We start from the raw sequence: 26843 nt of genomic DNA on the forward strand, positions 1-26843 counted from the left end.
GGTTTAATTCAATTCCTTAGAAATCCAAGCAAGTTTCTGTAGATATAAATACACAAGCCTTAAAATAGCTAGCAGACTCTAGGGGCACCTGGGTGGCTCAGTTGTTAAGGATCTGCCTTCAGCTCAGGTCATGATCTCAGGGTCCTGGGATTGGGCCTGCACTAGGCTCTCTGCTCAGCAGAAAGCCTGCTTCTCCCTCTCCCACTCCCCTTGCTTGTGTTCCCTCTCTTGCTGTCTTTCTTTCTGTCAAATAAATAAATCATTTAAAAAAATAACTAAAAGACTCTAAGTGAAGGAGAACAAAGTGGGAGGAATTAGTCTACCTGATATTGCTTTTACCATATAGCTATAACAATCAAGACAGTGTGACTTTGGCAGAGAAATGGTTACATAGATCAAAGGAACAGAATGTATGATCCATAAATAGACCTATACAAATATGCTTAGCTGATTTTTGACAGAGGTGCAAAACTAATTCAATGGAGGAAGGATAACCTTTTCAACAAATGGTGTTATAGCAATTTGACATCTATAGGCAAAATAACCTTGCATGATGTCTCACACCACATACAAAACTAAACTTAGAATGAATCATAGTCAAATGCAAATAAAACTTTTTGAAAAAATATATTAGAAAATCTTTGGAACCTAGGGCTAGGCAAAAACTTCTTAGACTTGGTGTTCAATCATGAACAAAGAGAAAATTGATAAATTGGACCTAATGAAATTTAAAACTTTTACTCAGTGAAAGCCTTTGTGAAAAGGATAAAAAATAAAAGCTATAGAGAATGGTAGGAAATATTTGCACTGAAGTACCAACATATCATAGAATACTACTCAGTAGTAAAAATAAATGAACTATTGATACACATAACAAATTAGATGACTCTCCCAGAAACTATGATGTGCAAAAACACAAACAAAAATCTAACAAACAAACAAAAAAAATCCCTCAAAAGGTTACATACTCTGTGAATGTACTTACATAATATTTTTATATAATAAAATTTAGAAAAGGTGGGCAGATTCATGGTTTTGTGGGGTTTCTGGATGGGATGGTATGCATATGGTTATCAAAAGGCAACATGAAAGATTCTTGTGGTGGTGTTAAAATTGTTTATTATTTTAACTTCAGTGGTGAATGTATAGAACATATAGATGTAGGTGAACATACACAGGTGACCAGATTATATAGAACTTAATACATACCCAACCACCCCCAAACAGCCTCACACACAAAGGGTAGAAGTAAAGTTGGACAAATCTGTATAAGTTTAGTGGATTATATTATCATTAATACTTTAGGAGTATAGTTCCACAAAATGTTATTATAGGATGAAAGTTGACAAAGTATACAAGAAATATTTCTGTATCATTTCTTACAGCTGCACATGAATTTACAATTATCCCAAGAAAGACTTCAATTAAAAATTATTTTAGATAATTATATAGTGCTATATTATGTGAATACATCATAATTTGTCATTTTCTTTTTGTAGAGAAGTTGAAATACACTCTACTGGGGATAATATACATCTTGTACTTGCCTCTTTGTATACGATTTCTTTAAATGTTATACTCAATGTGGTATCGAATCAATGGAATTTGTATCATTTTTACAGTGGTCAATTTTGAATTTGTGAGGACAGACAGCATATACTCATAATTGTCAATGAAGTACATTAATAAACATTGATTAGCAGCACAGGAGACTTGGGATAAAGCATTTGTTAGACCCTTTTATGTGTTACAAAAGATAAAAAAAAATAATATAGCAAGAGACCATAAGAAATTGTCAACTAGTATAATAAAAGGCAATAGTTTAGACCAGATACCTGTTCCATCCACATGGTTGGGTAATGATGATATCAACTCTACTAAAGAAGAGATGCCCGTAGGGGTGCCTGGGTGGCTCAGTGGGTTAAGCCGCTGCCTTCAGCTCGGGTCATGATCTCAGGGTCCTGGGATTGAGTCCCGCGTTGGGCTTTTCTGCTCGGCGGGGAGCCTGCTTCTCTCTCTCTCTCTCTGCCTGCCTCTCCATCTACTTGTGATTTCTCTCTGTCAAATAAATAAATAAAGTTTAAAAAAAAAATAAGAGATGCCCATAAATAATCTCCCACTTAGAATTTATGATGCAAATATAGCTATGCTTACTAAAAATTTCCAGTTCCAAACCAAATTTTGTCAAGTAGTAGATTCATTTAAGGAATAAGGATTTGAAGTACATGCTTGGAGTCATAAATAAGGTTGTCAGTTACACAGAGGGATGAAGCTGCTACCTTCACATTTGAGACTATTTCAGATCAGCATATAGTTAAAGAGACACATTCAGATCAACATATAGTTAAAAATAAAATATTTTCCATTTGGAAATAAAATTTTATTTGAACATGAGGACAAGGTAAGCTCCCAATTGCTATTGGTAAGATTTACAAGTTTATCTTGCAAATTATGTGATAATTATTGTTTTAAATCACTAAATTTAGAATGATTTTTATTCTCCATTAGCTAGTTAGCACACCTATGGTTTATTGTTTTTTTTTTTTTTTAAAGATTTTATTTATTTATTTGACAGAGAGAAATCACAAGTAGATGGAGAGGCAGGCAGAGAGAGAGAGGGAGGGAAGCAGGCTCCCTGCTGAGCAGAGAGCCCGATGCGGGACTCGATCCCAGGACCCTGAGATCATGACCTGAGCCGAAGGCAGCGGCTTAACCCACTGAGCCACCCAGGCGCCCTATTGTTATTTTTTTTTAAAGATTTTATTTATTTATTTGACAGGCAGGGATTACAAGTAGGCTGAGAGGTAGACGGAGAGAGAGGAGGAAGCAGGCTCCCTGCTGAGCAAAGCCCGATGTGGGGCTCGATCCCAGGACCCTGGGAACATGACCTGAGCCGAAGGCAGAGGCTTTAACTCACTGAGCCACCCAGGCGCCCCCCTATGGTTTATTATTATCTAATTTTTGTTATTATCTGATGTCTAGCAATCTATCTATCATCATCTATCTATCCAAGCTTTCCTTTGCATGTAAGATTTATTTATTTATTTAGCTTTTTTTATTGTGTTATGTTAGTCAACATACAGTACATCATTACTTTTTGATGTAGTGTTCCATGAATCATTGTTTGCATAGAACACCCAGTACCCCCATACAATCCGTGCCCTCCTGAATACCCATCACCAGACATGTAAGATTTAAAAAGCTCTTTTCATTTTTTTAAACATTTTTAAAAAATATTTTATTTATTTATTTGACAGACAGATCACAAGTAGGCAGAGAGGCAAGCAGAGAGAGAGGAGGAAGCAGGCTCCCAGCTAAGCAGAGAGCTTGATGCAGGGCTTGATCCCAGGACCCTGGGATCATGACCTGAGCCTAAAGCAGAGGTTTTAACCCACTGAGCCACCCAGGCACCCCATAAAAAGCCCTTTTCAGGGTTTTGCTTAGAGTTGGGTATAAGCCCAGGTTGCTCCATGACATGTTCCAGATTGTTCACTAGGACCTGTCTGGGTGTGTCCCTGGGATTCTAAAGCGGGGCCTTCAACAGCTGGGATAGTGACTTTTTCCACATTACTGAAGAAATTCTGCAAGGATGTCACTGCAGAAATAATAAATTAAGCACTTAAGAGTGCGCTAATAAAGTTTGCCTTGCCCTTTATTCTCTAATCCTTGTACACCAAAGCTTATTGTTAACTGTAGGCTTTCAAAGTATTTCAGGAATATTTATTATATGTACTTTTGAAAATGGCAGGCATTTATATTTATCACCCTGTTTGGAAATATTTCTAGCCAAGGGAATAGTTGAGCTCAGATGAACACACAGAGCTTGTATTACAGTTACAGTACACCGAGTAACAGTGGTAGGAGGTTAAGTGCATTGTAGCAAATTGAAAAGTGGAGATATGCCAATACCAAATATGTTGGCAGAAATTCAGACCCTGCAACATTCTGCACAACCAGTGTGTAAGGTGTGTAATTTTCGACCCAACCTGCTGATTTTCTGTGAAGAAATTCAATATTGCTTAAATGACTTAGTCATATTTTCTGGGTGGAGGGAGTTTAAGATTTTACTTCAGGGTGTATGTGTGTGTGTGATTTAAAGAAATATTGCCACTTTTACTGGAGACATCTGAAAGGAAATGAGAATTTCAGTTATCATTACCTGATGCTATAGTAGTTTAATGTACATATGGAAAGTTAGGGGAAAGATGAGCTTGCCTCTACCCCCAAAATCTAGAAGTAAGCTGCCCTCTTGATCTTTGTTTCATTTTACCTGCATATCACGACATTGAAGTGTGAGATGTCTGTTGCGTGTCTACCTACCAAAGCCCTTGTTCACAAAAGGAGCCAAAAGACTCAAGGAAGTTCTGTATTCTCAAGCTTTAGTTGAGAATTGGCATTTTTACTGTTTTATTCATAAACCCAAATGTGTTCTGCTATAGTTTGCCTTTGTTTACAGAGTCCCTACAAGGAATGAGAAGCCTGCTGGCTAGAAGAAATAATATTTTTGGCACACATTTTGAAGTACTTTTAACAAAGGGACAAAAATGCTGACCTCAATAAAGTGAGGGTCCTGGATTCCACACCTAGCAAACTAATCTTAATGTATTTTTCTCATTTTTCATTACAATTGAAAAGAGCAATGGGCACATATTAAATGTTTCAAATGAACTATAAATTTTCCTGTAATTTTCAGGTTTTTTTAAAACTGTATTTTAAGAGATCAGATAATAACTAAGATAATCTACAGGCACTATGTAATGGTATACATAACAAACCATCTCAAAATGTAGTGACTTAAAACAACAAAAATTATTACCCCTTTTGTTTTCAGGAAAACAAAAGGGGTAAGGGTTTTGGGAGCCCTTGCCCAGATTCAAGGTGAGGGAACAAAGCTTTCACTGCCCAGTGGAAAGAACGTTAAACTCATATTCAGAAGAGGATATGAAATGAGATGTATATTTGTGTGGCCATCTTTAAGAAATACAATATGCCACGGCAGGCAAACTAATTTTTCTATAAGGAAACTTCACAAGATTGGTGGCATCATCAAACATAGGTGTGTGTATGTGTGTGTAATGGATTGATATCATTAAACTTAATATGGCCTTGAGTATTTCTCAACATTAAATCAACATTCAAAAGAGTTATTCTAATGACTATAATTTTCTTTCCCAAGGATAAGTCACAATTTACCATTTATAAAACTGTTGGATTTCTTTTGTAAATAATACTCAACCACATGTATACAATATATTTCTAGACAGATTCCTTAGTTGTATCACTTAAGAATTGCATTTGGCTGCACGTAACAATCCACTTAAAAATGAGGGTTCTTTCCCTGCTTAATCCAAGAGTTTAGGGGTTGATGATTGCTGGCATAAGCCCATTTGCTCAGTGATGTTTTCAAGAGGCTGAGGTGTTTTTGGATGCTTGCTATTTTAGCTTTGATATTGCTGACTTTCAGGTATCTTGTCTGCATGGTGAGTGGCATAGGGAGGAGGATGAAGGGAAAATGTGAGAGAAACACATCCTAGTGAATCTTGGTTATGAATGGAGGAAACATTTTTCCTGTGGGGAGTTGTGCCTAGACTCATTGGTATATGACCAAGCTGAACAACAGGGAAGACAGAAAAAGTATTTTATTTACTAGCTATTTTAGTTTTCTTCAGTTAGTTCCCCTGAAAACAGACTGTGATACAGAAAATTGCAGGCAGAAAGGTTATTAGAATGTGATCCTGGGAGATAAACCTGTAAGGAAGGGTGGAAAGGAGGACCAGAGAGAGGAAGAAACTAGTTTACAATGTGGATACAACTGAAACTCATCTGATTTATGAGAGGTTCTGGAATTCAGATAATCTTTGAGAATTGTCACAAATTTAGGCAAGGAGGCTAGGCCTTTGGTAGTAGTTCAGACTGTCATTGATTATGACTGCCCACTGGAAGGGACATTACCTTGGGGAAGGTAGTTTCCTACAGCCAAGGGCAGTCCCTCGTGAGGAACTAAGCCATGTATGGTCAATAAAAGATTATTGAGTGCATCGATTCTGAAGAAAGGATCTGGCTAGAGCTCCACAGTATGCCCTAGAGAGGTAGGAAAGGCAAAAGAAAAGAGGAGTTGAGAGAATGCATTTAGTAAACAAACTTTTCCACATCGACAATGCGTTTGCTCTTTTTAACATTGTTTCACAAAAATTTTACATTAAACACATTCATTTTAAAATCGCTGGGTGTTATACGCAAACAATGAATCATGGAACACTACATCAAAAACTATGATGTACAGGGGCACCTGGGTGGCTCAGTGGTTTGGGCTGCTGCCTTCGGCTCGGGTCATGATCTCAGGGTTCTGGGATCGAGCCCCGCATCGGGCTCTCTGCTCCGCAGGAAGCCTGCTTCTCTCTCTCTCTCTCTCTGCCTGCCTCTCTGCCTACTTGTGATCTCTGTCAAATAAATAAATAAAATCTTTAAAAAAAAAAAAAACTATGATGTACTGTGACTAACATAACATAATACAATTTTTTTTTAAAATGAAAAGCAAAGAAATCATTAAATTTTTGAATATTTATAGTAAATATATATGTATCTGTGTGTGTATATGTAAAGAGTTCATCTATAGTATGATAGGCATCTATAGTATGATAGAAAATAAGTCTTTCTTTTCATTACCCAGGAGTTTTACATGATTACAGTGGTAAATTAAAAGTGACACATATGAAGTAGAAAATTTGACTTGGCAAATTTATTAGGGTCATTTTTACTTTCACATACGTACTTATTTAACCATAAAGTGACACACAGTGTTAGAATGTTTCTGCTTCCAGATTAGATTTTACGAAACTAATTACGAACTCCCAAAGCAGAGTGTGTACACAGTGACTTCTAAATAGATTCTTCAAACTTTTTTTTTTTTTTCCTGGAGATTTTGAAAGAGTGGAGGGTTAGAAAGATTTACATCTATATTATTAGCTAACACTCTAAGAGATATACATGATGTGTTACCACTAGCTTGATGTATTTGAGGGCAAAACTCTAGGTCGGCAATGAGACCCTTGAGGTTAGTCATCTGCAAGGCAAATGCCATAAGTAAAATATAAAATAAAGCAGAGAGAGTTCAGTCTGTGGATCTCAATATCCATACTGCCATTTCTCCTTTTTAAAATCATGCTGCTTCATATTTTCATAGAGCAACCTCCATTTCACCTGTATGTATTAACAGAGTGAAGATAAATTAGAGTTATTTTACTGGACCTACCTAAAAAAATAGTGAACACTACATCAAAAACTAATGATGTACTGTATGTTGGCTAGCTGAACATAATAAAAATAATAAGTGACAGTCACTAGGATGCAAGTCTTGAAATAATATTTTTTTTCAAAACTAGCTTTAACATTCACTGTAGCTCATAATATCTAACTGGATAAGCAATTATAATTACTTGTTCTATGGTTTAACTAATCTACCACAGCATTTGAGTCTTGCCCCTCGGGACTTCACAGCTCCCAAACCAGTGATTTCTGGTACACTTATTGCATTATGACAAAATATTCTACTCTTCAATTTACTAAACATAGCTGTTAAACTAGCCCCTGGCTTCCAGATTCTATTAGCAAAACAACGGGAAATATTCACCAAAAGAGAAAGCAGATAAATGTGTTATCTTTAAAGTACAAAGAGAAAACATCACATATTGTTCGTATGTTATGTTTAAGAGACAGGGGAGTGGAAAAGGGAGGAATGCGAAGAAGAGCGTGAGGGAAACTTAGTATCTGGAAGATGGAAGTATTGATGAGAAGGAACGAAATTGTGAGGAGAATAAGGAGTGAGGAGGAAAAAAAATGATAGTTCAGAGCCCAGAAACCAATAAAGGTAGCTCCCCTGGGGTGCTTGGAGGTTCCAGAAAGGACTGGCAGGTGAGGGTGGCAGTATATTGATTATGTGGAGAGTGAGGAGTTTAGTTGAAGACAAGAGAAGACAATAGGATGGGCATTGAAAAAGGAGGACTAGGGGTGCCTGGGTGGCTCAGTGGGTTGAGCCGCTGCCTTCGGCTCAGGTCATGATCTCAGGGTCCTGGGGTCGAGTCCCACATCGGGCTCTCTGCTCGGCGGGGGGCCTGCTTCCTCCTCTCTCTCTGCCTGCTTCTCTGCCTACTTTTGTTCTCTCTCTGTCAAATGGATAAATAAAATCTTTAAAAAAAAAAAAAAGAAGAAGGAGGAGGATTAGGTGTAGAAGATGAATGGAGAAAGAGAGGAGGGACGGGTGCTAGTCTACTTATGGGAAAAGAGAAATAGATTTCGAAGTCCAGAGCTGGAGGAAGAAGGGAAAAAATCTATCCAATTGAAAACAAGCAAACAAACAAACAAAAAACAGCAACAACAAAACCCACAACCAGGTTGAATAGAATGTGCTGGAAGAGAGGAGATAAAAAATTGAATTTGAGTTGATAGTGACCCTTAAAGACGTCTGAAAAGTCTGAAAAGAAAATTCAAGTCAGGTGGAAAAGATTTCTAGTTCTTAATACTATAATTCAGCATTCAGGGAGAAATTATAAACAAAGGTTACAAGAAGGATTTTGCTGAGCTAAAAACCTCTGCAGAGGAAGCCTACAATGAATGACGTTACTTAGATTTCAGGTTTTTCTTGGAAAAGTAAGAAGTGGCACAAGTGACGGTCTTGTCTTGCTCCTCCACCGGTGGAGGTAATAATGAGCAGTAAGGGTCCGCAGGGTAGGCTGCTGGAAGGAAGAGAAACTGCGGGCGGACAAAGCGTAATAAGCCCTCAAGTAATTCAGGGATGGCTGTGGCTGCCCATTTGTGTTAATTAATAACTGGAGAGAGAGAGACAAGGTGTGGGTGTGTTTTTCAAAGCTCCGCAGCCTGAGGCAGGAGGAAACCACAGCAATCAGAGGCTGAAGGTGAAGTAGGACTCTAAACTGCAGCAGTGAAAAATGGACTGGACTTTTACTTGGCATTCTCTGTTTCTTGTTGCTAAGCATCCAGGGCACTTTGTACTCTCCTTCTAGTCCAGGAGGGAGGCAATCATAAAGGTTACCATCTCATAGGTGAGATAGCCCACCCGCTGACCCCAAGAGCCAGGAAAGAAAGCAACCAATATCCTGACTTCTGGGACAAAACACACACTGAGTAAGGCCAGAACACTGTGGGACTTCTCTCTTCAGAGGCTGAGCCTGACAAGATTTTGAAAGGCTCCAGGTGCAGTGCAAGCGAGTCAGTTTCCTGAAGCAGGATCAAGAACAGGACTAGATGATGCAAAATGCCCTCAACTCCTGCAGCTACGATTCAAGACCTTGAAGAGGTGCTGGTGAGGATCCAGCCCTGGCTCCTGCGGCCATGTGGAGCTATGTTGATGTACATGGATCTGCCTTCAGCGCTGTGCTGCTTTCTTGAACTTGATTCAAGTTTTGCATTACTGGAGATAAGAATTGAAAACAATGAAATACATAGGCAATGTTGTCATAAAGATAGAAATGTAACTACATAAAATTTAAGATTTTTGGAGTAACATTTATTTTCATTAGAACACTCACTGTTTATTAAATATTTTTTATTTTATTCCAAAATTTCTGATTTTTATTATCCAGAAATCCTCTGATATTAGGATATATGAAAAATATTGTTTCCTATTAATATGTATCTTTGAATAAGGTAATTACATTCATAGTTTAAAAACAATTCATTTGATATACCCAAACTATCTTTTTTTAAGATTCTTTAACAAAATCCAGCTAGGTTTTTAAGGTTTCATTGCACTATTTCTTTAGTATCTTGTATCTTATAAGATATAAGATATATACATATATATATAAGATATGAGATATATATCTTATATCTTTAGATACAAAGACACAAAACTAAATAGTTTTAGTTTTGTGTCTTTATATCTACATCTTTCATTGCTTGAAGCTTGGGAACTAATTTTTTTTACCCGTCTTCCATTCTTCCTTAAGTGTCTAAAATAGGTCTGATGCAAACATAATTAATATTTGTAAAATATTATTGTTGTCTTTAGCCCTCTATAAACATATTCATAATGACCTTCATAGAGAAGACAATGTGAAAAATATTTTAATTGCAGTGTTGGCTTAAATGCATTCAATTTGACAGAAACTTTATGAGCACCACTGGTTGCAAAGTTGAAAACTATAAAGAAATATAAGATGATTTCTGTTGTCAGGATTTCACAATTCAATCTTGTGCAGATAAAATTAATATATTTGTTTGCTATAATTAAGGAAAGTTAGTAAACCATGTCTCTCACTCCTCTGTTTCCCTCCTCCCTGCCAGAGCTATTGGGAACCATTAGTAATATCAAGGAGTATTTTATCATTATCATGTCCTATCATGACAGCCAGTACTCACATTACGAACCCAGCATTTCAGTGTGCTATAGAGTAGCACGCTGAAGTAGCTAAGATTAAACATATAATAGCTCATTTGCTTGCCAAACTTAGAGGGACCTAAATCTTTGATTTTCTTTTCCTCCAATATCACATTTTTTAGCTACACTTCAATATTTATTATTTAATGTATTTTTAAAGATTTAATTTTTGAGAGAGAGAGAAAGAGAGAAATCACGAGTGGTGGGGAGGAGCAGGAGGAGAGGGAGAAAGGAAAGCAGACTCCCCACTGAGCAGGGAGCCCAAAGCAAGCTCAATCCCAAGACCCTGAGATCATGACCTGAGCTGAAGGCAGATGCATACCCGACTGAGCCACCCAGGCACCCCATTATTAGGTAATTTAAATCCAACACTCTTATAAAAAGCCCTCACAGGATTTGGGGAACCCAAGGATAAGGGGGTATGGAAACCATAGTGTTTAATAGTATTATACTGATTTGCATGTTTTGTTGGATCTTCATATACATATGCAGTCATGTTTACCTCACTTCTCCTCCAAACACATGTACACACATACCCCCTTACATGTATTTTGTTGTTTCAATTTGTCTTACTCACTGTGGGTCATTTATACTGAGAGATAAGAGTCTTTCTCCAAGGTTGTAATTCTAGTAATTTAAGCTTTTTTGCCTAGCTCCTTCGAAGTTAGAATTTAACTTTTGTCATAAACAGATACCTATAAGGAATAAAATAGTTGCATATGTTATTGTTCTGGTATCTTCCAAAATAAAAGCTGTCAGAGGATTGATTGCCAACTGTCGGTCTACTAAGAGACTCCTTCTTTCATGAAAGTAAGGAATGTATCTAGGTGTGGATATCTTGATTAGTTAGGGAATCAGGTGGTCTTGGCTGTCTCATCCATATCTGCGAAGTTTATACAATTTGATTCAATTAATTTTGCAGTGTATGACACTTTCAGTTTCCATGATGACATTTGAATAGAGTGATATGTACAAAAATTGGTGTTTGGAATTAAACTAACTAAAAACATTTTATTGGCTTTAGGGGCACCTGGGTGGCTCAGTGGGTTATAGCCTCTGCCTTCGGCTCAGGTTGTGGTCCCAGGTCCCAGAGTCCTGGCATCGAGCCCTGCATCGGGTTCTCTGCTCAGCAGGGAGCCTGCATCGCCCTCTCTCTCTGCCTGCCTCTCTGCCTACTTATGATCTCTGTCTCTGCCAAATAAATAAATCAAATCTTAAAAAAAAAAAAAAAAAAACTTTATATTGGCTTTAGCACATTCTGTCTGTCTTTCAGAAAATCAGTTCTCTTTCTGCCACTTGAGGTGTCAGGTCACTGGTCATAAAATTACTTTGAAATTTGATGTCAATTTCAATGATAGTGAAGGCCAATTATAGTGCTTTTTGACATCTGCCCTTTATATATTGATCCTATTAATAAGGACTTCCTGGACCTGCATGCTTCATATTTATGCTTGACCCTCAGCAGACAACAAAGTGTATCACCAATTCAGGAAACAACACTTGATCTTGTCTTTAATTTATAGTTTAGATTTGCATTGTCCCTTTGGTTGTTAAATTGATTTTATTTGATGCTCTTTATTATATTACATTTACTTGATAGGTGGCACATACTATTATCCTTTGGGTGATGATTCTGAGGTGAATAATAGCTTAATTCAGATAGGGACCTTGAGGAAACTGTCTCTCTGGTTTTATCATTATAATTTACATTGTGTATCAGTATGGTGTATGTGTATTCCTATACAGTTATATATTGTTTCAAAATAAAAGATGAGAAATGTGTTTGGTAAAATGGGATCCTTAGAGCAGTATACATTGCAGACCTCAATTTAGGCTCTGGGACATTTTTCAATAATTTATTAGAAGTAACAGTCTAACAGCCAAAACTGTTTAAGTCCTGTGTGTGTGCATGTGTTTGTGTGTGTGTATGTGTGTGTGTGTTTTCATCTCATTCATTTCCTTTGTGATGACACATACTGCCACAACATATTAATGCTTGTTTTCTCAAATAACATTGGCATATGTCCACTCAGACAAATGAATATTTTCATCTTTAATGACTCATTGGAGAGGAACTAGAAGTTTGAATGCAAATTTGCATAGAATTGGAGGACATGGGTAAAATAAGAAAAAGAAAAAAAATTTAGGACTGTTTTGTAATCCCTTAATCTCTAGAAGCAGCACCTTGATTCTGCTGCAAACAGAATAACAAACACAGACACATACACACACCAAGCATAAAGTACCTTTAACATTCCAAACAAATGGAATTTTTTATTTATATTTAAGGTCACTTTTGGGTGGTCTGAATTTGTCATTGACAATGGGCTTTTATTCATTTAATATTTGCCATTATATTAAATAAACATGAGATAAAACCAGAGCCTGGTTCTCCTATTCAAATTATCATCCATATTTGTGAATCATCATTTTAATATACCAGCATCTGAAATAATAAACACTATTTTCTATCTAGTAGCCCTTAATCATTATGTGTTTGTATTTTTTTGGAAAATCTACTTTTAAATGGTTTTGGATCCTCAGATTTTGCCGTAATTGTCATGATTAACATGAGCCTCTTGATTGGTATTGCAAGTTCAAATATAGGTACAGAAATTTTATATTTTCTTCAAAATGAAATTTTTTATTTGATTTTTTAGCTTATAAAAATGATTCATTCTCATAAAAACACAAATTATAAATTTCTTATATCTATAAATATGTATATTTATATACATATATACATACTTTTTTTTTTGGTGGGCAACAAAGCAAGGTTTATTGAGTGATAACAAACTGATAGTCCAAAGCTCCCAAGGAGGGAGGGGACCTGAGAGGGTTGCCTTACAAATTTAGGGGGTGGGATTATGGACATTGGGGAGGGTATGTGCTTTGGTGAGTGCTGTGAAGTGTGTAAACCTGGTGATTCACAGACCTGTACCCCTGGGGATAAAAATATATGTTTATAAAAAATAAAAAATTAAAGAAACAAACAAAAAAAAAAGTGTGAAGAAGGAAAGTTGAAGTTATCTTCAGTCTTACTTCTCAGAGGTAAACTCAATTATCATTTTGGTGAAAACATTTTGGATATCACACTTTCATACACACACACACACACACACACTCATTATCTTTAATAAATGAGTCTAGTTAGACATTCTGTTTTCCTAGTCAGTGGGATCTTTTCAATTCAATACATATAGAACTATTTTATCAATCATCCTTTTTGTTTTTAATTAGATAAATATGTAGTGAAAAAAGATATATGGGAAAAATTCAGGCACCATAGAAACATGAAGTTAAAACAGAATGATTTTCTTATGGCAATAGCAACTCCACTCTTTTTCCCATATATAACTCGTGTTAATAGTTGGGGTTTATCTCTGTGGACTATATACTTTATATTTATCCATAATTGTAATATGTAATTTTATATTAATAGGAACACTTTATATATATATACATATACATGTGTATATATATATTCTACAGTATTTTTATCTAAATTATATATTTTGAGATATTTATGTTAGCAAAAAGGTTTTTTTAAACTTTTTTTCAGAATTTATAGTATTACATAATTTAATTTATTCTCCATTGATAACTATTTAGATTCCTTTTCACTTTTACAAGTAAAGTTGCATTGAACCTTCCTGTGGCTGTATGTTTGTTCACGTATGCAAGTATTTCTGAGGACAGATTTCATTAAACTAAATTGCTGCACTTTTCAAATTTAAAATTTTTATAGATGAATCTATATGACTGTCTGGAATGTTGGTTATTAACCCTCTAATTACTTCCCTATACCCTTAGCAATACTGTAAATATCAAATTTTTTAATTAGTGCTAGTATGACAAGGAAAAATATCACTTTCTTGTTTTAGTTGTATTTCCTGCTTAATAGATCAAAAGTAACATTGGGAATCTTTTAATGTACTTATTGTATTTCATATGTGAAGTGTCTGTTTAAATATTTTGTCCATTTTTAATGCCCTCTTTTCCTCCTTGATGTTTAAGTATCATTTATGCCTTCAGGATACTAATCTAGTTTGGGTTATACTATACCAAATACTTTTGTTCTATGTTTTGCATTTTGACTTTATAAGTTTTCATTATTTTGAAATTTCAAAAAATTTTATGGAGTCATATAAGCCAGTCTTTTTATGTACACTGAAGTCCCCCACCCTTCCTCTAAGTAGTAGCCAATTGGGCCATCAACATTACTTTTTCCCATCACTCTGAAAGGCATCAAATTTCTAAGGGTTTTAATTACTCACTTACTATATTTTCCTTTCTTTTTTTTTTTTTTTTGTAAATCATCTTTGCTAGTCTTTCATATATTCTACCAGATGTACATTAAAATTAAGCTAAGTTCCATTTAGATCTATTAAATTAATAGACAAATAAAGGAAGAGTTGACATTTTATTTTATAATATCGAGGATTCTCATTCAGGAATATGCTATTTCTCCCCATTTAACCAATTGTTCCTTTATGTCACTAAGTAAGATTTAATACATACACATATATGCATACCATGATATGCACATATGCATGTATATGATATGGTTGTACTTTTTTTTTCTGTTTCTAATTTAAATTCAATTAATTAATATATACATGTATTATTTGTTTCAGGGATACACGTCTGTGGTTCATTACTCTTATATAATACCCCGTGCTCTTTTATAACACATACCCTCCCCAATGTCCATCACCAAGCTACCCCATTCCTCCCCTCCCTTCCAGCAACCACCAGTTTGTTCCCTGTGATTAAGAGTCTCTTATGGTTTGTTTTTCCTCTCTGGTTTTGTCTTGTTTTATTTTTTCTTCTCTTCCTCTATGATCCTCTGTTTTATTTCTTATATTCCACATATCAGTGAGATCATAAGATAATTGTCTTTCTCTTTTGACTTATTTCACTTAGCACATACCCTCTAGTTCCATCTACAACATTGCAAATGGCAAAGTTTCATTTTTTGATGGCTGAGTCATATTCCATTGTATATGTACATACCACATCTTCTTTATCCATTCATCCATTGATGGACATCTGGACTCTTTCCATAGTTTGGCTATTGTGGACATTGCTGCTATAAACATTGGGGTTCAGGTGCCCCTTTGGATCACTGCATTTTTATCTTTGGGGTAAATACCCAGTAGTGCAATTACTGGGTCATAGGGTAGTTCTATTTTCAACTTTTTTTTTTTTTTAAGATTTTACCTATTTATTTGTCAGAGAGAGGGGGCACAAGCACAAACAGGCAGAGTGGCAGGCAGAGGCAGAGAGAGAAGCAGACTCCCTGCTGAGCAAGGAGCCTGATGTGGGACTAAATCTCAGGACCCTGGGATCAAAACCTGAGCCAAATGCAGTCACTTAACCAACTGAGCCACCAAGGCATCCCTCTATTTTCAACTTTTTGAAGAAGCTTCATACTCTTTTCCAGAGTGGCTGCACTATCTTGAATTCCTACCAGCAGTGTAGGAGGGTTCCCCTTGCTCCACATCCTCACCAACATCTGTCATTTCCTGACTTATTAATTATAGCCATTCTGACTTGTGTAAGGTGGTATCTCATTGTGGTTTTGATTTGTATTTCCCTGATGCCAAATGATGTGGAGCACTTTTCCATGTGTCTGTTGGCCATTTGGATTTCTTCTTTGGGGAAATCTGTTCATGTCTTCTGCCCCTTCCTTGATTGGATTATTTATTCTTTGAGTGTTGAGTTTGATAACTTCTTTATAGATTTTGGATACTACCCGTTTATCTGATATGTCATTTGAAAATATCTTTTCCCATCTTGTTGGTTGTCTTTTGGTTTTGTCCATTGTTTCTTTTGATGTGCAAAAGTGCAAAAGATTTTATCTTGATAAAGTCCAAATAGTTCATTTTTGCCTTTGTTTTCCTTGCCTTTGGAGAAGTGTTTATCAAGAAGGTTGAAGAGGTTGCTGCCTGTGTTCTCCTCTAGGATTTTGATGGATTCCTGTCTCATACTTTGGTCTTTCATCCATTTTGAGTCTATTTTCGTGTGCAGTGTAAAGAAATGGTCCAGTTTCATTCTGATGTGTAGAAAAATAATGCATATTATTCATCCTGAACTAAGATATGTTACTAAATACTCAGGAGTGATAACAGCTTTTCAGATAATTATCTTGCATTCTTTAGCTAGGCAATTTTGTCACCCTCTGTATAATATTTGCAGCTATCGGTTATTTCTTAGGTTTATTTACATTGACTAGAACCTTGAGTAAAATATTGATTAACCCCAGTGATAATGGAAATGCTTATCTTAATTTTGACTTTTGGAGAGGATATTTGTTGTAAGTTTCTGGAATTTGTTTCAGATTAAGAATTATTCTTTCTAGGGGCACCTGGGTGGCTCAGTTGGTTGAGTGATGGACTTCAGCTCAAGTTGTGATTCTGGAGTCCCCGGATCAAGTCCTGCATTGGGCTCCCTGTTTAGCAGGGGTTCTGCTTCTCCCTCTGACCTTCCCCTTCTTGTTCTCGCTGTCTCTCATTCTTTCGCTCTCTCTCAAATAGATGAATAAAATTTGTTTTTAAAAAAGAATGATTCCTTCTAGTCATAGTTCACTGAGATTTTTTGTTGTTGTTGTTTCTTTCTTTGTTTAGTTTTTTTTTTTTTTTTTGCCTTAATAAGAACAGGCATAATACTGTCATCAAATGCTTTTCTGAAATCTGTTGGAATATACCAAAACAAAGGATTTTATAGTTAGATTTCCCAATCATGAACCATGGGTTTATTCCTAGAATAAACCACATTGTCTTGCTGTAAAATTATTATTTTATTACATAATTAGATTTAAGTTGCTAATATTTTATTTAGAAATTACCTGATAGTTCTGCCCTCTAATTCCTATCTAATTTTGTTTTTAGGTTACATAATCACTAAAAAGCAATTATTGAAATGGGAGCTGACCTACAAATCAATTAATCTGTTTCTCATCTGCAGATAAATAACCAAAGACAGATAGATACATTGTTAACACTAGCTAAAATAATTCAGAGACAGGATTCTGTGATGTAAGATTCATAAAGCTTGGGATGTAGTTTGAGATACAAAGTCAAGAGAATATGAAGTTCTTTGGTAATAATTTGTTTCTTGAAACACCCTGACTACGCTTGCTTCTATGAGGTCCACTACCTTTAGCTTCCTATTTTATTTAGAGTTTTATTTTCTCTTTCATGTGTTCCCATAAATAGATTCTATTAGATTCTATTTCTAAAGATTCTATTTCCTGAGATTTGCTTCTACTGTCTTTGATTTCCCTTGCAGTTCCAAGCCCATATAAGAGGTGAATAATCAATATTTGTTACTTGATTAAAATTGTCCCTTTGCACCTTGCCCTGCCCTTCTGTAACATAACTCTATTAGTGAAATACTTTAGAAAACTTGTGATTCATGTTTATTTCTTGTTATTGCAAAGAACATCAGGGCAGCATCGTCTCACCAGAAGAAATAGAAAAACTGGCTTCTTTAATCAGAAGTCACTTGGATGCCAACTTTGGGAGATCATAAACCCCCCTTTGTACTTCTCAGGCTCAGTCCCAGGCCTCTGAGTGAGACTTGCCTGCAAACAAAGCATTCATTACATTATGTTCTGCAGGAGACACTAAAGCTCCTGGGTTTGTTGATGCCAGTTATCATACCTCTTTCCATCTGCCATTCTCACCAGCATTTGGCAGCCAGCTCGGGCCCTTTGAACAATTATTTTACTTGATTAAAAATAAATAAATTAATCCGAGTGCTGTGAAGTGTGTAAACCTGGTGATTCACAGACCTGTACCCCTGGGGATAAAAATATATGTATATAAAAAATAAAAAATTATAAAAAAATAATAAAAAATTAATTAATTAATTAATTAAAAGCTAAATTGGGAGGTCTTCAGTTGTTTCCAATTTGATATCTTAAGTGAAAGTGAAATTTGAAAGAAACTGCCCCCCAGGCTTTAAGTATGATGACCAGACTAGAAGAAAAGTGTTACTTTTCTTTGAAGTCCAGCTGTCTAAGCCTTTGTGGAATATTGAAAATGAATTTCAAAGGGAGATTTTATCCCTCTTTCTTGTATGTCCTGAATTTCTGCTGCTGTCTCCTTCCTCTATGCTCCATTTTTCATTCTCTCTTTGGGAATGATACATTCTTAAGCATGCTAATTTGTGCATTCATGCATTTATTAATTCACTGAATATCTATTATTGTTTGGCTATCATGTATCAGGCCCTAGGAACTGAGGGCCTAATGATGAGCAAACACAGATAATGACCTTGCTCTTTTTTTTTTTTTAAGATTTATTTATTTATTTATTTATTTGACACAGAGAGAGATGACAAGGAGGCAGAGAGGCAGGCAGAGAGAGAGGGGGAAGCAGGCTCCCTGCTGAGCAGAGAGCCTGATGTGGGTCTCGATCCCAGGACCCTGAGATCATGATCTGAGCAGAAGGCAGAGGCTTAACCCACTGAGCCACCCTGGTACCCCCGACCCTGCTCTTAAAAGGCAGATAACATGGTTACTAATCAAATAATCCTTTCAGTGAATGTATAATCACAAGCTGAGACTCAAACTGTGTAAGAAAAACCTGACTTGGGTAGGGGAAAGTCTCCAGGGTACATGGGAGATGCAGCATTGGTGAAAAACTGTTTGCGGAGTTACTTTTCAGCAGACATCTGATGGATAGCAGTTAAGCAGGCCTAAGGGATATAAGGTAACAGTTAAGAAGAAGGAGGAGCATATTCAGGCTTTAAAAATGGCATGTGCAATATCCTGTGGCAGAAGAAAGTATAGGTAACTGAAAGTAGGTCTAATATCCAAAACAAAGAGAGAAAAGAACTATGCATGATGAGGGTGGGGAGCTAGAAAAGAACATGATTCAGGAGATGTTTGGGAAGTGAAAGAAAAAAAAAAATGAACAGATATAGGAACTGGAGAGTGAATATTGTCTAGGTAGTTCCTAGTTTTCTGCTTTGAATTGTAAGATACATGAGACTACCTTACCACCTACACTGTTCTATGGCCACATAGGCTATTTTGATAATCAGTATTCCATTCCAACATTCTAAGAATGGCCCTCCGTGTGGCTGAACCAATGGACAATTCCAGGGATTACTTAACTCGACTTCTGAGTATTTGATAATTGAGATCACCTTCTTGACACTTTTCTCCTGGCCTCTATAGAATCAAAGTATTATGGGTAACCTTCTTTATCCATGACCACTTTTCTGAGACTCATGGTAGGACTGTCGTCTTCTAGCAGCCTAATAAATTTTGGTATCTTGGGTACCTTTCTAAGGATATTTGCTCCCTACACAATCATATCCTATTACCATTGATAAGCTAGTGACTGTAAAATTCTGTCTCTGAAATTCTCGGTCTCAAAAGTGTTTACACAGGAGTTGCATGACCATCTGTCAGAGAGAAAAGTGAATGAAAATGAGACAGTGACCTTTATCACCCACTGAGAGCTAGGATACACAGTGACATGATATTACAATTAACAATGTGAGCTATGTGTAAACAATGAATGTGTGGTAATGGAAATCTCATCAAACATCAAAGTTTGCTTCGTGTTCTTGAGAAATCATATCATAGGTAAACAGCTGTATGAGGATTCCATAGTGACAGACTGAATGATGTGTGATGAACACCTGTCTAAATACTGAGCTCGTTCATAGCAAGAATAACATTTCAGTTGTCTAAAATGACTGAGAGGACAACTGATGCTGCTGAGACTTCAAATAAAACTTGATATTAGAATGTTGAAATAGAGCATGCTTTGGTATTCAATACGTTTTTTAAAAAAATATTTTTATGTATTTGAGAGAGAGAGAGAGTGAGCACAAGCAGAGGCAGGGACAGAGGGACAGCAGACTCCCTTCTGAGGCTGAAGCCTGATGTGGGGCTCAATCCCAGGACCCTGGGATCATGACCTGAGCTGAAGTCAGATGCTTTTTTTTTTTTTTTTTTAAGATTATTTATTTATTTATTTGACAGAGAGAGATCACAGGTAGGCAGATCATGACCTGAGCTGAAGTCAGATGCTTTTTTTTTTTTTTTAAGATTATTTATTTATTTATTTGACAGAGAGAGATCACAGGCAGGCAGAGAGAGAGAAGCAGGCTTCCTGCCGAGCAGAGAGCCAGATATGGGGCTCCATCCCAGGACCCCGAGATCATGACCTGAGCTGGAGGCAGCAGCTTAACCCACTGAGCCACCCAGGCGCCCCTGAAGTCAGATGCTTAATGGACTAAGCCATTCAGGTCCCTGCCTGGTATTCAGTACTTTTAAAATATGGTCTGTTTACCAGATCAGAACAAAGCAATGAAGAAAAGCTGAGTTGAAGAGATAGCATGGTAGACTAACTGAAAATTCATTGAGAATACTTTGCATTCCCAAATATCTTTTTTGAGAGCAGTCCTTGACTCTATCATTAATGAGTCATTTTTCTGGGTCAAGCATGATCCAGACCTTGATGGAAAGAGAAGGACAGAACTAGCCTAACTGGCAGGGTTCTACAAGGCCAGATTCCAAAGTAGATTATTTCATTCTTATTTATTTATTTATATTTATATTCAAATTTAATTAGCCAATGTATAGTACATTATTAATTTTTGATATGATGTTCAATGATTCATCACTTAAGACCATAGGTTAGGGAATAAAGGGTGCCATGTTCTTTTTTTTTTTTTTTTTCAGATTTTATTTATTTGAAAGAGAGAGAAAGAGAGAATGAATGACAGGGAGATGGAGAGAGAAATTGAAGCAGACTCCATACTGAACATGCCACAACCTTGGGCTTGATCCCACAATTGCAAGATCATGACCTGAGCCAAAAACCAAGAGTCAGGTGCTTAACCAATTGAACCATGTAGGAGTCCTGGATACCATATTGTATGCCATGTGAAAGCTAGAACCAATGTTCAGGAAATAGAAAGGAGGACAGGAACATACAAAATTGATATACAAAACTTGAATTAGAAGCCAGAAAGAGAAGATCAACAGCATGATAACAAATGCTAATTAGTTTAGGAATTATCTGACAAGGCTTTGTTGTCTACAATTTTTTTTTTTTTTAAACAATCCAGAGAGTGCAGTATATTTAGTCAAGTGTGAAAGGTCTAGAATGGACATACATCTTAGAGGCAGAAGGACTGGTGGGAAGGGGAAAGTTTCATGTGAAAGACACTGATGTAAAATACATAAATAAATAAAATCACTCTTGGTAACATGATATGTCGCTGTTTAAAGATTTTTTTAACTTATCTTTTGCAATTGTTAGATACAGTATCAGTAATGATTTTAATGATAAAGTTTATTTTTTAAATATTTATTTATTTGAGAAGGAGAGAGAAAGAGATAGCACAAGCAGGGGAAGGAATAGAGGGAGAAGTGGAACTCATTCCCACCACCCCAAGGTAATGACCAGAGCCAAAACCGAGAGTCAGATGCCTAACCAACTGAGCCACACAGGTGTCCCAATTTAATTTTTTATAAAAATGAAAAAAATATTGTGCCTTGGCCGTTTTCTTTTAAAAAAAACTTATGGGGGCATCTGGATGGCTCAGTGGGTTAAAGTCTCTGCCTTGAGCTCAAGTCATGATCCCAGAATCCTGGGATGGAGCCCCACATCAGGCTCTCTGTTCAGCAGGGAGCCTGCTTTCTCCTCTCTCTCTGCCTGCCTCTGCCTGCTTGTGATCTCTGTCTGTCAAATAAATAAATAAAATCTTTTAAAATATATGTAAATATAAAAAACTTATGAATTTACCTGAGCGCCTTTGGTCCCATTTATTTAGGATAGTTTACACTGTTTTTCATGGACTTGGCTAAAAATGTAGTACAATATCAATAAAAAGTTCTTTCAATGAGGGCAGTTTCATCAATACTTTCAATTCAGGGTGGCATAAAAGAGCACACACATAGCTCTACTTAATAGTCCCCCTGTCATTGGATAGGTTGAGTATGTTTCTTCTCCCTATTTGATTTTGTTTTCCTACCGATACAATGAAAGATTAGAGAATGGGATCAGAATTCACAAACTGCTGACCTATGAACTAAAGCCATCAGACTGTTAGTTTGGTCAAGGAAATGTTGTTGTTTGTATTTCATCTTGTCTTAATGAATTCTAATACCTTTATGGAGGGGAGGGCATACACACTCATGTTTGCCTGGGGACCTACCAACCCACGCAACCACTGAGTTATATCAAGATTCTATGTTTGTATTTCCTGCATGAGTCCTGAAAGTGCTTCAGTTTGTGACTCTCGGCTTAGACATATTGTCAAATTTCTTTAGGCTCTTGAGGTTTTAATTCTGTAAAACCTCTTAACGGACTAACTGCTCTTTCCCACCCTGCATTGTATAGAGAGAAATTAACTGTAAAGAAATTCATACATGGGCAACCTACCTGGTAGCATCAGGCCATCTCTATGCACTAGCACACTTAATCGAAACACTCCAGTGACATAGGTATTATCATACCCATTTTTCAGGTTAGAAAATGAGCTAAGATAAGCTAACATTTTGACCATGGTCCAATGTTTGTTAATTGTGGAAATCAGGTTCAAGCCCGTTTTGTCTCTAGGTTCAAGATTGGTTTGTCTCTAAAAACTTCCTATGTCCTAATTTCCCTTAGTGGAAGGAGACTTTCCAAAAGGATCTCTCGAATAATCAAGATTTTCACAGACTTTGAAATGTTGTCAGAGTTAGATAAACAAATGATGTCAGATCTCTAAATATCTCAAACAGTTTTACAAAATATTTTATTTGCATGCTGCTTTCTTTGTTAATGGGAGTTGCTTTCATGCTGTGCTCAGAAACATAACTAGTTTCCTAAAAGGCCACACAGAATTTAGGAATATTGTTAGAAGAAATTTAGCTTTCATTTACATGTTGATGTGGCTTTGGAAAATTTGTCACAAGTCACTCAAATTAGAAGTGTAAAGAGATTTTATTTCACTTAACTTTTTTTCATTTTGTCACTGAGTACTAGTTATCTCATAAATTCAAATTTGTTTTGTATATAATATTACTAAAACTCCACTTGCCTTAATCTGGAAATAGTACTTGATTATTTAGAAAATGTATCTGCTGCAAAACCGTTCTGGTTAAGGTAATTTCAAGTCTGTCTGAATGAAGGAAGACAATGTTATGATGATCATTAATTGAGCAGAAAACTTAGCTGTGCTGCATTTTCAATTGAGAGTTTTGTAAAACTCAAGTTTACTCATGTAAACAGGACTTTTGTGATTAGGATGATTTCCACGTTATGCTAGTCACTGAATAGGCTTACAATAAACATACTGTCTAGCAAATGTCCAGTACAAGAATGTCTGTTTTTATTTATTTTTGTTGTTGTTGTTTTATTTTTATTATTTATTTGACAGATAGAAATCACAAGTAGGCAGAGAGAGAGGAGTAAGCAGGCTCCCCACCGAGCAGAGAGCCCAATATGGGACTCGATTCCAGAACCCTGAGATCATGACCTGAACCGAAGGCAAAGGCTTAACCCACTGAGCCACCCAGGCGCCCCAAGAATGTCTGTTTTTAAAAGGGAAAATAGAGAAAAATGATCCATTAAAAAATAAAGGAAAGAGTATTTAGGGCACGTTTTTGTAATTTTTAAACTTTGGATTAACCAGCATTCATCTGAGTTGACCAAAAGATTGAGCCATTAATTTCTAATTTTTTGAAATTTTACTTAAGAAAAAACTGCTTTACAGTTAGAGAATTTACAGATAGAGACTTTCTTCTATGCAGTGCAAATTATTAGAAGACATGTCAAATGATTAGATTGCTGAATCGTACTTTCTGTGAATAGAATTTGGAGGTGGGAGGGGTTGCAGAAACTACTGCCCTTTTCAAATAATTCACGAATGTGCTAATTGTATGTCAGATATGAAAGTTGAAGCATTGTGACCTTCAAGCCAACCAAAGCCCTTTTCAAGTAAGCCATTTTCATATACATTAATAAAGTGAACAGTGCCCTTCCACAGTTAAATAATGTATGGCTTTTATTTCATTATATGTAAATGCAAATCAAGGAATTGTTTCACTGTTCACATATTAAAAGTAATGCTATAAAAAAGCAGACTATAAATCCACTTAAGTTACATTTTCTGGTACTCTACAATTGTGACCCAAGGATATTTGTTGTATGCATCTATTGTCTGCAGCTAACGTGTGGTTTTCTGCAACTGAATGTATTCTGGACTTCAGTGGTAAAACCTGCAATGTTTGAAGTATGTAATAACCAACAGAGACATTAGGAAGATTAGAAAAATGATAGAAAGGCTGTTTCCTTGCGGCGATGAAGACAATGAATGAGGAAACATTATGGCTGGACACACTCACTCACCCACTAGCAAGAACAATGTTGAATAAGAGTGAGGATCAAAGGAAAGGGAAGGAATCCCATGCTCTTTCTCATGGCTCTTTCATGGTATAAAGAAAGTATTTGTAAATATTGGGCTTAGGTATTGGACACTAAGTGATTATTTAAAAGAACAGCCATCTCATTGGAAAATAGTGCAAGTTTCAAAAGGAGTAATGTACAAAGGAGTTTAGGTGTTACTAATGCTTGAATCAAATTGACTGCCGGAATGTCAAACAGTTCCCATGAAGTTGTAGTAGAAAAGCAAGAACAGGAAGAAGAATTTAATTATCTTGTATTTGTACAGCTTTGTAATATATTTGATGCTGAACAAAACGTGGGTAAAGATAAAGTCATGCTTAATGTAACTTACGTATGCATGATAGACTGCTGAGGAATGAAAAAAAATAATAATAAAACAATTACAAACTTAAAAAAATCGTAATTGTTTGAGATTCCAATAACCTATTATCATTCAATCCAAAGATAAACTTTTTTTTTTTCTAGTCCTATAGGAAACCATAATAGTTAGCATCTTATTACAGGTTGGGTGTTGATACCAAGAGACTAGATAGAGTTGACTGATTCACTTATCAGTCTTCCATTTTATTTTAAACAATTTTCTAGAGCCCTTTGTTACTAATTGTTTCAATAAATTCTCTACTTCCATAAAACAGATAGCAGTGACATTTATGAGAATGCTGTTATCACTAAGATTTTTCAATGAGTATGTACATGCTCTAACTTATTTGGGATAACCAATGTTTCTGCATTTCTTTAATAATTTGAAATAATTTCTTTTATTTTGGATTGTATTGAAGGTTGCAAATCTTGCTTGCTCCATGTCAACAAATGAAGATGGAATTAAAATTGTCAGAATTGCAGCCAATCACCTAGAAACCTTGTGTCCCCAGGTATGATAACTAAGTTGCTGTCTCTTTCATTAAACTAACTATAAAAAATTGTATATAATACTTTGGAACTTTGTACATATGAAAATATACTAAGGTATTTATTTTAAACACAGAAGATGACTTGTCCTAAGGTTATGGCTTATTCTTTACTAAGCAGCAAGTTCTTTACTTAGCGCCTGATTCTTTTTGTTTTGTTTTGGGTTTTTTTGTTTGTTTGTTTTTTGTTTCAGGGGTTCAGGTCTGCGAATCATCAGTCTTATACAATTCACAGCATTTACCATAGTACATACTCTCCCCATTGTCTATCACCCAACAACCCTATCCCTCTTCCCTCCAGGAACCCTCAGTTTGTTTCCTGAGATTAAGAGTCTCATGGTTTGTTTCCCTCTCTGGTTTCATCTTGTTTTATTTTTCCATCTCTTCAGTGAGAACATATGATAATTGTCTTTCTCTGATTGAGCTATTTGGTTTAATATAATAGCCTCTAGTTCCGTCCATGTTGTTGCAAATGGCAATATTTCATTTTTTATGGCTGCATAGTATTCCATTGTATATGTATACCACCTCTTCTTTATCCATTCATCTGTTGATGGACATTTAGTCTCTTTCCATAGTTTGGCTATTGTGGACATTGCTGCTATAAACATTGGGGTGCAGGTGCCCCTTTGGATCACTACCTTTGTATCTTTGGTATAAATACCCAGTAGTGCAATTGTTGGGTTGTAGGGTAGCTCTATTTTCAACTTTTTGAGGAACATCCATGCTGTTTTCCAGAGTGGCTGTACCAGCTTGCATTCCCACAAACAGTATGGGAGGGTCCCCTTTCTCTTCATCCTCACCAGCACCTGTTGTTTCCTGACTTGTTAATTTTAGCCATTCTGACTGCTTTGAGGTGGCACCTCACTGTGGTTTTGCACCTGGTTCTTATAACTTTCCCTAAGGGACCATATCAGAATTTTGTGAGAGAAAAGTACAGTGTGAAATCAAAGTAGGGTTTTGTCCAATAATTTGTTTTTAGCCATTATTGATTTTGAAATTTCAGAATATGAAAGGAATGACTTCTTCTCCCCTCTTTTATTCAAAGTAGACCTGAGTTTGAAAAAAAAAAAAAGCCAGGAAATGTTTTCTTGTCTACAATTCAGAAGTTTTTAT

At 36.1% G+C, this 26843-nt stretch overlaps 1 protein-coding gene across 2 annotated transcripts in view; it reads left to right on the forward strand.

Moving 5' to 3' along the window:
• The window catches only part of CTNNA3 (catenin alpha 3), a 1866967-nt gene that overhangs the window by 1185463 nt on the left and 654661 nt on the right, over positions 1–26843 (forward strand). For both annotated transcript variants that reach the window (XM_059170124.1, XM_059170125.1), the window contains exon 10: positions 25599–25691. In XM_059170124.1, the coding sequence (XP_059026107.1) occupies positions 25599–25691 (93 nt within the window). The remainder of the gene's footprint in view (positions 1–25598; positions 25692–26843) is intronic.

This window comes from Mustela lutreola, chromosome 4 (assembly GCF_030435805.1).
Source record: "Mustela lutreola isolate mMusLut2 chromosome 4, mMusLut2.pri, whole genome shotgun sequence".
Taxonomy (NCBI): domain Eukaryota; kingdom Metazoa; phylum Chordata; class Mammalia; order Carnivora; family Mustelidae; genus Mustela; species Mustela lutreola.